This window comes from Bufo gargarizans, unplaced genomic scaffold (genome assembly GCF_014858855.1).
Source record: "Bufo gargarizans isolate SCDJY-AF-19 unplaced genomic scaffold, ASM1485885v1 original_scaffold_929_pilon, whole genome shotgun sequence".
NCBI lineage: Eukaryota > Metazoa > Chordata > Amphibia > Anura > Bufonidae > Bufo > Bufo gargarizans.
The window spans coordinates 83,104-101,708 of record NW_025334761.1 but is presented as its reverse complement, the minus strand read 5'-3'; the positions used below and the strand labels follow the sequence as shown (position 1 = coordinate 101,708).

The window sequence follows — 18,605 nt, the reverse complement described above, 5'->3', positions numbered from 1 at the left end:
TTACAGTCCGGCAGTGGTGTACAGTATACACATCTATAGTACAGTCCGGCAGTGGTGTACAGTTATATCACACTATATATATATTCAGTTCGGCAGTGGTGTATAGTATATATACACACTATATATATATATATATATTACGTCCGGCAGTGGTGTACAGTATATCACACTATATATATTTACAGTCCGGCAGTGGTGTACAGTATATCATAACTATATATATATTACAGTCCGGCAGTGGTGTACAGTATATCACACTATATATATTACAGTCTGACAGTGGTGTACAGTATATCACACTATATATATATTACAGTCCGGCAGTGTGGTGTACAGTATATCACACTATATATTACAGTCTGGCAGTGGTGACAGTAATCACACTATATATTACAGTCCGGCAGTGGTATACAGTATATCACACTATATATAGCAGACAGTCCGGCAGTGGTGTACAGTATATCACACTATATATATTACAGTCCGGCAGTGGTGTACAGTATCACACTATATATATTACAGTCCGGCAGTGGTGTACAGTATATCACACTATATTATAGTACAGTCCGGCAGTGGTGTACAGTATATCACACTATATATATAGTACAGTCCGGCAGTGGTGTACAGTATATCACACTATATATATAGTACAGTCCGGCAGTGGTGTACAGTATATCACACTATATATATATATATATATTACAGTCCGGCAGTGGTGTACAGTATATCACTATATATATTACAGTCTGACAGTGGTGTACAGTATAAACACTATATATATATTACAGTCCGGCAGTGGTGTACAGTATATCACCCTATATATATATTACAGTCCGCAGTGGTGTACAGTATATCACACTATATATATTACAGTCCGGCAGTGTGTACAGTATCACACTATATATATTACAGTCCGGCAGTGGTGTACAGTATATCACACTATATATATATATTACAGTCCGGCAGTGGTGACAGTATATCCCACTATATATATATTACAGTCCGGCAGTGGTGTACAGTATATCACACTATATATATTACAGTCCGGCAGTGTGTGAACAGTATATCACACTCTATATCTATTACAGTTAGGCAGTGGTGTACAGTATATCACACTATATATATTACAGTTCGGCAGTGGTGTACAGTATATCACACTATATATATATATTACAGTTCGGCAGTGGTATACAGTATATCACACTATATATATATTACAGTCCGGCAGTGGTGTACAGTATATCACACTATATATATTACAGTCCCGGGCAGTGGTGTACGTATATCACACTATATATTACAGTCCGGCAGTGGTGTACAGTATATCACACTATATTTATACCGTCCGGCAGTGGTGTACCGTATATCACATATAATATTACAGTCCGGCAGTGGTGTACAGTATATCACACCTATATATATATTACAGTCCGGCAGTGGTGTACAGTATATCACACTATATATATTACAGTAGGCAGTGGTGTACTGTATATCACACTATATATATAGTACAGTCCGGCAGTGGTGTACAGTATATCACACTATATATATTACAGTCCGGCAGTGGTGTACAGTATCACACTATATATATTACAGTCCGGCAGTGGTGTACAGTATATCACACTATATATATATTACAGTCCGGCAGTGGTGTACAGTATATCACACTATATATATATTACAGTCCGGCAGTGGTGTACAGTATATCACACTATATATAGTACAGTCCGGCAGTGGTGTACAGTATATCACACTATATATATATACAGTCCGGCAGTGGTGTACAGTATATCACACTATATATATATATTACAGTCCGGCAGTGGTGTACAGTATATCACACTATATATATATATATATACAGTCTTCCCGGCAGTGGTGTACAGTTATCACTACTATATATATTACAGTCCGGCAGTGGTGTACAGTATATCACACTATATATATAGTACAGTCCGGCAGTGGTGTACAGATATCACACTATATATATAGTACGTCCGGCAGTGGTGACAGTATATCACACTATATATATTACAGTCCGGCAGTGGTGTCCGTATATACACTATATATTACAGTCCTGGCAGTGGTGTACAGTATATCACACTATATATATATATATTACAGTCTAGGCAGTGGTGTACAGTATATCACACTATATATATAATACAGTCCGGCAGTGGTGTACAGTATATCACACTATATATATATTACAGTCCGGCAGTGGTGATACAGTATATCACACTATATATATTACAGTCGGCAGTGGTGTACAGTATATTCACACTAATATATTACAGTCCGGCAGTGGTGTACAGTATATCACACTATAATATATTACAGTCCGGCAGTGGTGATACAGTATATCACACTATATATATATTACACAGTCCGCAGTGGTGTACAGTATATCACACTATATATATTACAGTCCGGCAGTGGTGTAACAGTATATCACCACTAATATTATACTTACAGTCCGGCAGTGGTGTACATTATATCACACTATATATATATTACAGTTAGGCAGTGGTGTACGTATATCACACTATATATATATACAGTCGGCAGTGGTGATACAGTATATCACACTATATATATACATTCCGGCAGTGGGTGTACAGTATATCACACTATAATATATATACAGTCCGGCAGTGGTGTACAGTAATCCACTAATATATATATTACAGTCGGCAGTGGTGTACAGTATATCACACTATAATATTACAGTCCGGCAGTGTGTACATATATCACTATATATATTACAGTCCGGCAGTGGTGTACAGTATACACACTATATATATATATTACAGTCCGGCAGTGGTGTACAGTATATCACACTATATATATATATTACAGTCCGGCAGTGGTGTACAGTATATCACCTCTATATATATAATATTACCGTCCGGCAGTGGTGTACAGTATATCACACTATATATATATTACAGTCCGGCAGTGGTGTACAGTATATCACACTATATATATTACAGTCCGGCAGTGGTGTACCGTATATCACACTATATATATATATACAGTCCGGACAGTGGTTACAGTATATCACACTATATATATATATATATTACAGTTAGGCAGTGGTGTACAGTATATCACACTATATATATACAGTCCGGCAGTGGTGTACAGTATATCACACTATATATATATTACAGTCCGGCAGTGGTGTACAGTATATCACACTATATATATTACAGTCCGGCAGTGGTGTACAGTATATCACACTATATATATACAGTCCGGCAGTGGTGTACAGTATATCACACTATATATTACAGTCCGGCAGTGGTGTACAGTATATCACACTATATATATATATATTACAGTCCGGCAGTGGTGTACAGTATATCACACTATATATATATATATATATATATATATTACAGTCCGGCAGTGGTGTACAGTATATCACACTATATATATATATTACAGTCCGGCAGTGGTGTACAGTATATCACACTATATATATATATATATATATATATTACAGTCCGGCAGTGGTGTACAGTATATCACACTATATATATATTACAGTCCGGCAGTGGTGTACAGTATATCACACTATATATATTACAGTCCGGCAGTGGTGTACAGTATATCACACTATATATATTACAGTCCGGCAGTGGTGTACAGTATATCACACTATATATATATATATATTACAGTCCGGCAGTGGTGTACAGTATATCACACTATATATATATTACAGTCCGGCAGTGGTGTACAGTATATCACACTATATATATTACAGTCCGGCAGTGGTGTACAGTATATCACACTATATATATTACAGTCCGGCAGTGGTGTACAGTATATCACACTATATATATTACAGTCCGGCAGTGGTGTACAGTATATCACATATATATATTACAGTCCGGCAGTGGTGTATAGTATATCACACTATATATATATATTACAGTTAGGCAGTGGTGTACAGTATATCACACTATATATATTACAGTCCGGCAGTGGTGTACAGTATATCACACTATATATATTACAGTCCGGCAGTGGTGTACAGTATATCACATATATATATTACAGTCCGGCAGTGGTGTACAGTATATCTCACATATATATAGTACAGTCCGGCAGTGGTGTACAGTATATCACACTATAAATATTACAGTCCGGCAGTGGTGTACAGTATATCACACTATATATATTACAGTCCGGCAGTGGTGTACAGTATCACACTAATATTTAGTACAGTCCGGCAGTGGTGTACAGTATATCACATATATATATTACAGTCCGGCAGTGGTGTACAGTATATCACACTATATATATTACAGTCCGGCAGTGGTGTACAGTATATCACACTATATATATATATACAGTCCGGCAGTGGTGTACAGTATATCACACTATATATAGTACAGTCCGGCAGTGGTGTACAGTATATCACACTATATATATTACAGTCCGGCAGTGGTGTACAGTATATCACACTATATATATTACAGTCCGGCAGTGGTGTACAGTATATCACACTATATATATATATTACAGTCCGGCAGTGGTGTACAGTATATCACACAATATATATATTACAGTCCGGCAGTGGTGTACAGTATATCACACTATATATATTACAGTCCGGCAGTGGTGTACAGTATATCACACTATATATACAGTCCGGCCAGTGGTGTACAGTATATCACACTATATATATTACAGTCCGGCAGTGGTGTACAGTATATCACACTATATATATTACAGTCCGGCAGTGGTGTACAGTATATCACACTATATATATTACAGTCCGGCAGTGGTGTACAGTATATCACACTATATATATATTACAGTCCGGCAGTGGTGTACAGTATATCACACTATATATATTACAGTCCGGCAGTGGTGTACAGTATATCACACTATATATATATATATATTACAGTCCGGCAGTGGTGTACAGTATATCACACTATATATATATATAGTACAGTCCGGCAGTGGTGTACAGTATATCACACTATATATATATTACAGTCCGGCAGTGGTGTACAGTATATCACACTATATATATTACAGTCCGGCAGTGGTGTACAGTATATACACACTATTATATTTACAGTTACGGCAGTGTGTACAGACTACCCCACTATATATCTCATCTATATATATAATATATTACAGTCGGCAGTGGTGTACAGTATATCACTATAATATCTATATATTACAGTCCGGCAGTGGTGTACAGTATATCACACTATATATATTACAGTCCGGCAGTGGTGTCAGTATATCACATATATATATATATATATATATATATATATTTACAGTCCGGCAGTGGTGTACAGTATATCACACTATATATATATAGTACAGTCCGGCAGTGGTGTACAGTATATCACACTATATATATATATTACAGTCCGCAGTGGTGTACAGTATATCACACTATATATATATTACAGTCGGCAGTGGTGTACAGTATATCACACTATATATATTACCAGTCCGGCAGTGGTGTACAGTATATCACACTATTATATATATATTACCGTCCGGCAGTGGTGTACAGTATATCACACTATATATATATATTACAGTCCGGCAGTGGTGTACAGTATATCACACTATATATTACAGTCCGGCAGTGGTGTACAGTATATCACACTATATATATATATATATATATATTACAGTCCGGCAGTGGTGTACAGTATATCACACTATATATATATTACAGTCCGGCAGTGGTGTACAGTATATCACACTATATATATATTACAGTCCGGCAGTGGTGTACAGTATATCACACTATATATATATACAGTCCGGCAGTGGTGTGTACAGTATATCACATATATATATTACAGTCCGGCAGTGGTGTACAGTATATCACACTATATATATATTACAGTCCGGCAGTGGTGTACAGTATATCACACTATATTATATATATATATATATTACAGTCCGGCAGTGGTGTACAGTATATCACACTATATATATATTACAGTCCGGCAGTGGTGTACAGTATATCACACTATATATATATACAGTCCGGCAGTGGTGTACAGTATATCACACTATATATATTACAGTCCGGCAGTGGTGTACAGTATATCACACTATATATATATATTACAGTAGCAGTGGTGTACAGTATATCACAACTATATATAACATTACAGTCCGGCAGTGGTGTACAGTATATCACACTATATATATTACAGTCCGGCAGTGGTGTACAGTATATCACACTATAAATATATTACAGTCCGGCAGTGGTGTACTGTATATCACACTATATATATATTACAGTCCGGCAGTGGTGTACAGTATATCACACTATATATATAGTACAGTCCGGCCAGTGGTGTACAGTATATCACCACTATATATATTACAGTCCGGCAGTGGTGTACAGTATACTCACACTATATACATATATATATTACAGTCCGGCAAGTGTGTACAGTATATCACCACTATATATATAGTACAGTCGGCAGTGGTGTACATGTATATCACACTATATATATATATTACAGTCCGGCAGTGGTGTACAGTATATCACACTATATATATAGTACAGTCCGGCAGTGGTGTACAGTATATCACACTATATTATATATATATTACAGTCCGGCAGTGTTGTATAGTATATCACACTATATATATTACAGTCCGGCAGTGGTGTACAGTATATCACACTATATATATATATTACAGTCCGGCAGTGGTGTACAGTATATCACACTATATATATATATTACAGTCCGGCAGTGGTGTACAGTATATCACCACTATTATATTATATAGTACAGTCCGGCAGTGGTGTACAGTATATCACACTATATATATATATTACAGTCCGGCAGTGGTGTACAGTATATCACACTATATATATATATTACAGTCCGGCAGTGGTGTACAGTATATCACACTATATATATTACAGTCCGGCAGTGTTGTACTGTATATCACACTATATATATTACAGTCCGGCAGTGGTGTACAGTATATCACACTATATATATATTACAGTCCGGCAGTGGTGTACAGTATATCACACTATATATATATATTACAGTCCGGCAGTGGTGTACAGTATATCACACTATATATATATATATATATATTACAGTCCGGCAGTGGTGTACAGTATATCACACTATATATATATTACAGTCCGGCAGTGGTGTATAGTATATCACACTATATATATATTACAGTTCGGCAGTGGTGTACAGTATATCACACTATTTATAGTACAGTCCGGCAGTGGTGTACAGTATATCACACTATTTATATTACAGTCCGGCAGTGGTGTACAGTATATCACACTATATATATATATTACAGTCCGGCAGTGGTGTACAGTATATCACACTATATATATAGTACAGTCCGGCAGTGGTGTACAGTATATCACACTATATATATATATTACAGTCCGGCAGTGGTGTACAGTATATCACACTATATATATTACAGTCCGGCAGTGGTGTACAGTATATCACACTATATATATAGTACAGTCCGGCAGTGGTGTACAGTATATCACACTGTATATAGTACAGTCCGGCAGTGGTGTACAGTATATCACACTATATATATTACAGTCCGGCAGTGGTGTACAGTATATCACACTATATATATATATTACAGTCCGGCAGTGGTGTACTGTATATCACACTATATATAGTACAGTCCGGCAGTGGTGTACAGTATATCACACTGTATATAATACTCTCTGGCTGTGATGGATGGTATATTGCACTGTATATAATCTGTTCTGGTGTGTACATACCTGGGTCTCGGACAGGTTGAGCTGTCGTGCCAGTTCGGTTCGCTCCCGGCCCACTACATACTGGCACCTCTGGAACTCCATCTCCAGGCGGTAGAGCTGCTCGGCGGTGAACGAGGTCCTTGTCCGCTTGGGTCGGTCCAGGTCCAGGCCTTTAGGTAGAATGATCTCTCGGATGGAACCCTTGGCATCTGGAGGACCATATCCAGAGGATCAGCAGTGTCACCCCCTTCTCCCCATGTACCCTTCAGACCCTGCCTTCCATAGTCTGCGCACACCCCAACTATCCTGCCCACTGCGGCCCAATGCTGGGGGGCCCAGAAGTGCTACACCGAGTCACCGGGCAGACATGTCACCATTATTTGTGATAACCATTATCTGAATGTGACATTTATAACATAACACCACACAAGTCCTATGTACATAATACAATATCATTTGGTGTGATATAACAGAACATGTAATAAACACTGGATATAATAAAATGTGATGTGTAATATAACAGAACATGTAATAAACACGGGATATAATAAAATGTGATGTGTGTAATATAACAGAACATGTAATAAGCACGGGATATAATAAAATGTGATGTGTAATATAACAGAACATGTAATAAACACGGGATATAATAAAATGTGATGTGTGTAATATAACAGAACATGTAATAAGCACGGGATATAATAAAATGTGATGTGTGTAATATAACAGAACATGTAATAAGCACGGGATATAATAAAATGTGATGTGTGTAATATAACAGAACATGTAATAAACATGTGATAATAAAATGTGATGTGTGTAATATAACAGAACATGTAACAAACATGGGATATAATAAAATGTGATGTGTGTAATATAACAGAAAATGTAATAAACACGGGATATAATAAAATGTGATGTGTGTAATATAACAGAACACGTAATAAACACGGGATATAATAAAATGTGATGTGTGTAATATAACAGAACACGTAATAAACACGGGATATAATAAAATGTGATGTGTGTAATATAACAGAACACGTAATAAACACGGGATATAATAAAATGTAATGCGGTGTAATATAATAGAATATGTAATAAACACGGGATATAATAAAATGTGATATGTGTAATATAACAGAACATGTAATAAACACTGGATATAATAAAATGTGATGTGTGTAATATAACAGAACATGTAATAAACACTGGATATAATAAAATGTGATATGTGTAATATAACAGAACATGTAATAAACACTGGATATAATAAAATGTGATGTGTAATATAACAGAAAATGTAATAAACACTGGATATAATAAAATGTGATGTGTAATATAACAGAACATGTAATAAACACTGGATATAATAAAATGTGATGTGTAATATAACAGAAAATGTAATAAACACTGGATATAATAAAATGTGATGTGTAATAGAACATGTAATAAACACGGGATATAATAAAATGTGATGTGTAATATAACAGAACATGTAATAAACACGGGATATAATAAAATGTGATGTGTAATAGAACATGTAATAAACACGGGATATAATAAAATGTGATTTGTGTAATATAACAGAACACGTAATAAACACTGGATATAATAAAATGTGATGTGTGTAATATAACAGAAAATGTAATAAACACGGGATATAATAAAATGTGATGTGTAATATAACAGAACACGTAATAAACACTGGATATAATAAAATGTGATGTGTGTAATATAACAGAAAATGTAATAAACACCCGATATAATAAAATGTGATGTGTAATATAACAGAACATGTAATAAACACTGGATATAATAAAATGTAATGCGGTGTAATATAACAGAACATGTAATAAACACTGGATATAATAAAATGTGATGTGTAATAGAACATGTAATAAACACGGGATATAATAAAATGTGATTTGTGTAATATAACAGAACACGTAATAAACACTGGATATAATAAAATGTGATGTGTGTAATATAACAGAAAATGTAATAAACACGGGATATAATAAAATGTGATGTGTAATATAACAGAACACGTAATAAACACTGGATATAATAAAATGTGATGTGTGTAATATAACAGAAAATGTAATAAACACGGGATATAATAAAATGTGATGTGTGTAATATAACAGAAAATGTAATAAACACGGGATATAATAAAATGTGATGTGTAATATAACAGAACATGTAATAAACACTGGATATAATAAAATGTAATGCGGTGTAATATAACAGAACATGTAATAAACACTGGATATAATAAAATGTGATGTGTGTAATATAACAGAACATGTAATAAACACTGGATATAATAAAATGTGATGTGTGTAATATAACAGAAAATGTAATAAACACGGGATATAATAAAATGTGATGTGTAATATAACAGAAAATGTAATAAACACGGGATATAATAAAATGTGATGTGTAATATAACAGAACACGTAATAAACACTGGATATAATAAAATGTAATGCGGTGTAATATAACAGAACATGTAATAAACACTGGATATAATAAAATGTGATGTGTAATATAACAGAACATGTAATAAACACGGGATATAATAAAATCTGTTGGGTATTAGAACAGTCCTGGAGCAGATTGGGTTTTGCCGCTTGTTGCTTTTATAACTATTTGAGGTAATTACATTTTTCTATTAATCATTGTCTTATTAGTCGTAGTATTACAGTATTATATACCACATGCAATGATCTTATTTGCCTTATGATTATAATTCCTTTTTGGCGCTTTTTATTACTGGTGATTATTCTTGCATTTTGCCTTTCTGCTCAGATTATGATGATATAATAGTATATTAGTAAGAGAAAGCAGAATGGCAAAAAATGACCATAAATACATAGAAGAACCAACAAGTGCAATCGGCGGGGGTGATCTGCCGGTGCAATCGGCGGGGGTGATCTGCCGGTGCAATCGGCGGGGGTGATCTGCCGGAGCAATCTCGGCAAAGGGTGATCTGCCGGAGCAATCTCGGCAAAGGGTGATCTGCCGGAGCAATCTCGGCAAAGGGTGATCTGCCGGAGCAATCTCGGCAAAGGGTGATCTGCCGGAGCAATCTCGGCAAAGGGTGATCTGCCGGAGCAATCTCGGCAAAGGGTGATCTGCCGGAGCAATCTCGCCAAAGGGTGATCTGCCGGAGCAATCTCGCCAAAGGGTGATCTGCCGGAGCAATCTCGCCAAAGGGTGATCTGCCAGAGCAATCAGCAGGGGTGATCTGCCAGAGCAATCTCGCCAAAGAGTGATGTGCCGGAGCAATCTCGCCAAAGGGTAATCTGCCGGAGCAATCTCGGCAAAGGGTGATCTGCCGGAGCAATCTCGGCAAAGGGTGATCTGCCGGAGCAATCTCGGCAAAGGGTGATCTGCCGGAGCAATCTCGGCAAAGGGTGATCTGCCGGAGCAATCTCGCCAAAGGGTGATCTGCCGGAGCAATCTCGCCAAAGGGTGATCTGCCGGAGCAATCTCGCCAAAGGGTGATCTGCCAGAGCAATCAGCAGGGGTGATCTGCCAGAGCAATCTCGCCAAAGAGTGATGTGCCGGAGCAATCTCGCCAAAGGGTAATCTGCCGGAGCAATCTCGGCAAAGGGTGATCTGCCAGAGCAATCAGCAGGGGTGATCTGCCAAAGCAATCGGCTGGGGTGATCTGCCGGAGCAATCTCGGCGGGGGGTGATCTGCTGGTTTGGCTGGGGTGATCCGCAGTTGTGATGAGTTGGTTTTCGGCAGTGATTCCTTGTATAATGATAGTAAATTTATTGATTTGTGGTTAATTATCAGCTGGAGAGAAGCGCAGTCAGAAGGGGGTGTGATGGGCGCAGCGGGTGTAGCTGAAAGGTGATCCTGGGTGCTCAGGAGCTGGACAGTGTCAGTGTACAAGGTTAAGGATAAAGAGGTAAGTGCACAGGGGTGAAGTTATAGAGGTAAGTGCACAGGGGTGACGTTATAGAGGTAAGTGCACAGGGGTGACGTTATAGAGGTAAGTGCACAGGGGTGAAGTTATAGAGGTAAGTGCACAGGGGTGAAGTTATAGAGGTAAGTGCACAGGGGTGACGTTATAGAGGTAAGTGCACAGGGGTGAAGTTATAGAGGTAAGTGCACAGGGGTGAAATTATAGAGGTAAGTGCACAGGGGTGAAGTTATAGAGGTAAGTGCACAGGGGTGAAGTTATAGAGGTAAGTGCACAGGGGTGAAGTTATAGAGGTAAGTGCACAGGGGTGAAGTTATAGAGGTAAGTGCACCGGGGTGACGTTATAGAGGTAAGTGCACAGGGGTGAAGTTATAGAGGTAAGTGCACAGGGGTGAAGTTATAGAGGTAAGTGCACAGGGGTGAAGTTATAGAGGTAAGTGCACAGGGATGAAATTATAGAGGTAAGTGCACAGGGGTGAAGTTATAGAGGGAAATGGATATATATGGGTGTTTAGAGGTAAGTGTAGGGGGAGTGCACAGGAGTATGGCGTGTGTACTGGTGACTGTATAGAAGTGGCTGTATGCAGGTGAATATGTCCATGTGACTGTGAGGGGGTAGGTGCTGGGGTGCAGGTCAGTATGTAGTAAACCTGGCAGGGCAGCTGTATAGCGGTACGGTGACTATACTATCACATGTCTATATACCAGGAGCAGGTAGTTTATACGGGGTATATAGGTGGGAGTATACAGTGACAGGGGCAGGTAATGGCGAGTGTATGGAGTGGATAGGGTAAGTATGTTGGGGGTATTTGGGGGTTGGTAGACAATGGCACAGATATGATAGGTAATGGAGGTAGAATTATATATGAAATATAGATATGTATAATAAGGAGGATGTATGTATATATGGGTGGATCTAAAGGGTGAGTGTATGAAGGTGTGTGTATATGATGATAGGTATACAGAGGTATGTAATGTAGGGGCGGTATACAGAGGTGAGTGTATGAAGGCATGTATATATAGTGATAGGTATACAGAGGTATGTAATGTAGGGGCGGTATACAGAGGTGAGTGTATGAAGGCATGTATATATAGTGATAGGTATACAGAGGTATGTAATGTAGGGGCGGTATACAGAGGTGAGTGTATGAAGGCATGTATATATAGTGATAGGTATACAGAGGTGAGTGTATGAAGACATGTATATATAGTGATAGGTATACAGAGGTATGTAATGTAGGGGCGGTATACAGAGGTGAGTGTATGAAGGCATGTATATATAGTGATAGGTATACAGAGGTATGTAATGTAGGGGCGGTATACAGAGGTGAGTGTATGAAGGCATGTATATATAGTGATAGGTATACAGAGGTGAGTGTATGAAGGCATGTATATATAGTGATAGGTATACAGAGGTATGTAATGTAGGGGCGGTATACAGAGGTGAGTGTATGATGGCATGTATATATAGTGATAGGTATACAGAGGTATGTAATGTAGGGGCGGTATACAGAGGTGAGTGTATGAAGGCATGTATATATAGTGATAGGTATACAGAGGTGAGTGTATGAAGGCATGTATATATAGTGATAGGTATACAGAGGTGAGTGTATGAAGGCATGTATATATAGTGATAGGTATACAGAGGTGAGTGTATAGTGATGGGTATAAAGGGTTATGCAGGTATGTATACAAGAAGAGTTTACATACAGGTTAGGTGTATACGGTATACATATGTGTATGAAGTGGCGGGTTTAGCTCTAGATCCCATTGTATGTATAGGGTTGGGTAGACGTGGGGTCCATGCTGGTTACCTCGCACCAGGATCCTCCTGCAGTAGTCCGGGTCCGTGCTCTTGCTCTTGGAGCAGGGCTCGGAGGCTCCCGCGCTCAGGGGGTAGGTGCCCTGTTGCTCCTTCAGGTTAGGGATGGGGATGCCCGGCTGGGGGTCCCTGGGGTCCTTGCACTCCTTGTGCCCGAGCTTTGAGCTGCGGGTGTTCTCCTCCCTCAGGTCCATGCTGCGCACCTTCTCAAACATCGATCACTGATCCGGCGCTAATCCAGGACTGAGCACAGACTGTGCTGAGTGCAGGGAGGCTCCAGCCTCCACTGTGAGCTCTCCCCCGATGTCAAGTGGCCCCAATCAATGGCAAGAGATGATGAGGGGCCCAAATCACTGACAGGAGACCATGAAGGTCCACAGTCACTGGCAAGAGAGTTGAGGGCACTAATGACAAGGGGAGGGGTGAGAAAAGGCAGAGACCCCAATTACTGAAGAAAAGAGATTAGAAGACCCCAATCACTGAGGTGGGGGGATGAGTCCCCATGGAGAACGGAGGAGACCCTTATCTTTTAACATGATGGACCCCAGTGACTGTGGTGAGACGATGAGGGACTCTCAGGCGAGTGCTCGTGCAGATTGTCAGCCCCCGTGCCCAGTATTTATCCCTGCCCTCCAGTCCTCTGATGACACCAAATTACACTCATTTGTTGGAATGTGCAGCCGCTGACGGAGCCTGTGGGAGAGGGTCCCGGGGATCTGGAGGGTCCATCCAGGAGGTGCAGGGACAGGCGCTCAATCCTCAGGGGACCAGCAGAAAGTTTCTCCGGGCAGAAGCCGCCTATTGTCCTGGTCCCACAGTAATCCAATCAACCATTGATTAGACCACAATGACTGAAATCAATGTCCTTGTGGAGGGGGAGGCAGCCCCCCGTCACCTTCTCAGGACCCCTCCTCACAGACCTGCTCATTCAGCGCCTTTATGAGAAGTGGTAATTATCTGATGGGGCCGGTATTAACCCTCAGGCCGGCCGGGGAGGGTGTGTGCCAAAGGGGAGACAAACTCCACCAGGCTGAATGTGGAGCGAAGATCTGGGCGGAGAGTCGGCTCTTACCAGGGGCCCGCTATTAACCCCTGGAGGGCCACGCACCTGTAGCTTGCTCCCCCTCACCTGAAAGGGCAGAGATCAAACTGACTGGATTGTTACGTGACAATCTCCAAGGTCGAAGAATCCCATCGGCAGAAGCACAGAGCGAGGCCCCAGAATTGGCGGGATCGGCTCCCAATGTCACAATTATATAATTATTGTATAAAGGAGGAAAAGTTTCCATTTAACCCGAGCTGAGCAGTTCTGAGAGATCATGTTACATGACTATTATACAGTCCGGGACTCCTCACCACACACCGTCAGCCATAGTCAGTGCATTCCACCCACTTATCCCAATGAACGGTCGGTGACTTAACACCCTGGACGCAGGCAGCTCGTAGAAACCCCTCTGATGACAACAGCAGCAGTGGCTGGGAAACATGTCTGTGGTGTGGGTGATGTCAGCAATGGGAAGTGATGTCATCAGTGTAGATGATGGCAGCGGTGCAGGTGGAGGTAATGATGATGGCAGCAGCATGGAGTGATGTCAGGGGCCAGAATGATGTCAGAAGCAGGGAGTGATGTCAGGGAAGAGGGTAATGCCAGCTGCAGGGAGTGATGTCAGGGGAGAGGCTGATGTCAGCGGCAGGGAGTGATGTCAGCAGCAGGGAGTGATGTCAGAGGAGAGGGTGATGTCAGCGGCAGGGAGTGATATCAGGGGAGAGGGTGATGTCAGTGGCAGGGAGTAATGTCAGCAGCAGGGAGTGATGTCAGGAGTAAGGGGTAAGGGTGATGTAAACGGCAGGGAGTGATGTCAGCGGCAAGGAGTAATGTCAGCAGCAGGGAGTGATGTCAGGGGAGAGGGGGATTTCAGCCGCATATTGAATAAAAATCACCAAACAAAAACTTCTATTGTTGTCACTGGAGTTTATTCTATACTTTTAACTTTTCTTTGACAGACGGCTGAAATTTACTCACCTGTCTCTACTTTATTCTGCCGTTAGTATGGGCAGCATAAACATGATGGCAGGTTCACTTTAAAATGTATAGATCTATGTATAGGAAAAGGATCTTTCACACAATAAACCATTATTGTCCCTCTTTAATCGTCCAAAAAGTTGGGAGGTATGCAGCAGCATGGAGTGATGTCAGGGGTGAGGGTAATGTCAGCGGCAGGGAAGAATGTCAGTGGTGAGGGTGATGTCCGCGGCAGGGAGGGATGTCGGGGGTGAGGGTGATGTCAGCGGCAGGGAGTGATGTTAGAAGTGAGAATGATGTCAGCAGCAGGGAAGGATGTCAGGGGTGAGGGTGATGTGAACGGCAGGGAGGGATGTCAGGGGTGGGGGCAATGTAAACGGCAGGGAGGGATGTCAGAGGTGAGGATGATGTCAGCGGCAGGGAGTGATGTCAGGGGTGAGGGTGATGTTAGCGGCAGGGAGTGATGTCAGGGATGAGGGTGATGTCAGCGGCAGGGATGGATATCAGGGGTGAGGGTGATCTCAGCAGCAGGGAGGGATGTCAGGGGTAAGGGTGATGTCAGCGGCAGGGAGGGATGTTAGGGGCGAGGGTTATGTCAGCGGCAGGGAGTGATGTCAGGAGTGAGGATGAGGTCAGCAGCAGGGAGTGATGTCAGGAGTGAGGATGAGGTCAGCAGCAGGGAGGGATGTTAGGAGTGAGGATGAGGTCATCAGCAGGGAGGGATGTTAGGAGTGAGGACGATGTCAGCAGCAGGGAGGGATGTAAGGAGTGAGGGTGATGTCAGCAGAAGGGAGTGATGTTAGAAGTGAGGATGATGTCAGCAGCAGGGAGGGATGTCAGGGGTGAGGGTGATGTGAACGGCAGGGAGGGATGTCAGGGGTGAGGGTGATGTGACCGGCAGGGAGGGATGTCAGGGGTGAGGTTGATGTGAACGGCAGGGAGGGATGTCAGGGGTGGGGGCGATGTGAACGGCAGGGAGGGATGTCTGGGGTGAGGATGATGTCAGCGGCAGGGAGTGATGTCAGGGGTGAGGGTGATGTTAGCGGCAGGTAGTGATGACAGGATGAGGGTGATGTCAGCAGCAGGGAGGGATGTCGGGGGTGAGGGTGATGTCCGCGGCAGGGAGGGATGTCGGGGGTGAGGGTGATGTCAGCGGCAGGGAGTGATGTTAGGAGTGAGGATGATGTCAGCGGCAGGGAGGGATGTCAGGGGTGAGGGTGATGTGAACGGCAGGGAGGGATGTCAGGGGTGGGGGCGATGTGAACGGCAGGGAGGGATGTCAGGGATGGGGGCAATGTGAACGGCAGGGAGGGATGTCAGGGGTGGGAGCGATGTGAACGGCAGGGAGTGATGTCAGAGGGGAGGATGATGTCAGCGGCAGGGAGTGATGTCAGGGGTGAGGGTGATGTTAGCGACAGGGAGTGATGTCAGGGATGAGGGTGATGTCAGCGGCAGGGAGTGATGTCAGGGATGAGGGTGATGTCAGCGGCAGGGAGTGATATCAGGGGTGAGGGTGATCTCAGCGGCGGGGATGGATGTCAGGGGTGAGGGTGATGTCAGCGGCAGGGAGGGATGTTAGGGGTGAGGGTGATGTCAGCGGCAGGGAGTGATGTCAGGAGTGAGGATAATGACAGCAGCAGGGAGTGATGTCAGGAGTGAGGATGAGGTCAGCAGCAGGGAGGGATGTTAGGAGTGAGCACGATGTCAGCAGCAGGGAGGAATGTAAGGGGTGAGGGTGATGTCAGCAGAAGGGAGTGATGTTAGAAGTGAGGATGATGTCATCAGCAGGGAGGGGTATCAGGGGTGAGGGTGATGTGAACGTCAGGGAGGGATGTCAGGGGTGGGGGCGATGTGAACGGCAGGGAGGGATGTCTGGGGTGGGAACAATGTGAATGGCAGGGAGTGATGTCAGGGGTGAGGATGATGTCAGCGGCAGGGGGTGATGTCAGGAGTGAGGGTGATGTCAGCAGCAGGGAGTGATGTCAGGAGTCAGGGTGATGTCAGCAGCATTGAGTAATGTCAGGAGTGAGGGTGATGTCAGCAGCAGGGAGTGATGTCAGGGGTGAGGGTGATGTCAGCGGCAGGGAGGGATGTCAGGGGTGAGGGTGATGTCAGCAGCAGGGAGTGATATCAGGGGTGAGGGTGAAGTCAGCAGCAGGGAGGGATGTCAGGGGTGAGGGTGAAGTCAGCAGCAGGGAGTGATGTCAGGGGTGAGGGTGATGTCAGCAGCAGGGAGTGATGTCAGGGGTGAGGGTGAAGTCAGCAGCAGGGAGGGATGTCAGGGGTGAGGGTGAAGTCAGCAGCAGGGAGGGATGTCAGGGGTGAGGGTGATGTCAGCGACAGGGAGTGATGTCAGGAGTGAGGATAATGACAGCAGCAGTAAGGGATTTTCGAAGTGAGGATGATGTCAGCAGCATTGAGTAATGTCAGGAGTGAGGGTGATGTCAGCAGCAGGGAGTGATGTCAGGGGTGAGGATGATGTCAGCGGTAAGGAGTGATATCAGGGGTGAGGGTGATGTCAGCAGCATGGAGTGATATCAGGGGTGAGGGTGATGTCAGCAGCATGGAGTGATATCAGGGGTGAGGATGATGTCAGCGGTGGGCAGTGATATCAGGGGTGAGGGTGATGTCAGCAGCATGAAGTGATATCAGGGGTCAGGGTGATGTCAGCAGCATGGAGTGATATCAGGGGTGAGGATGATGTCAGCGGTAGGGAGTGATGTCAGGAGTGAGGGTGATGTCAGCAGCAGGGAGGGATGTCAGGGGTGAGGGTGATGTCAGCAGCAGGGAGGGATGTCAGGGGTGAGGGTGATGTCAACAGCAGGGAGGGATGTCAGGGGTGAGGGTAATGTCAGCAGCATGGAGTGATATCAGGGGTGAGGATGATGTCAGCGGTAGGGAGTGATGTCAGGAGTGAGGGTGATGTCAGCAGCACGGAGTGATGTCAGGGGTGAGGGTGATGTCAGCAGCAGGGAGGGATGTCAGGGGTGAGGGTGATGTCAGCAGCACGGTGGGATGTCAGGGGTGAGGGTGATGTCAGCAGCACGG

At 42.6% G+C, this 18,605-nt stretch overlaps 1 protein-coding gene across 1 annotated transcript; it reads right to left on the bottom strand.

Moving 5' to 3' along the window:
• Positions 1–7,792: 7,792 nt before the first annotated feature.
• LOC122924248 (ventral anterior homeobox 1-like) lies at positions 7,793–13,749 on the bottom strand (the record flags this gene model as incomplete). The annotated part of the gene is made up of 2 exons (XM_044275179.1): positions 13,527–13,749; positions 7,793–7,980 (listed from the first exon to the last, which is right to left on the bottom strand). Coding segments are annotated over exons 1-2 (411 nt in total), but the record flags the coding sequence as incomplete, so codon positions are not given.
• Positions 13,750–18,605: the final 4,856 nt, after the last annotated feature.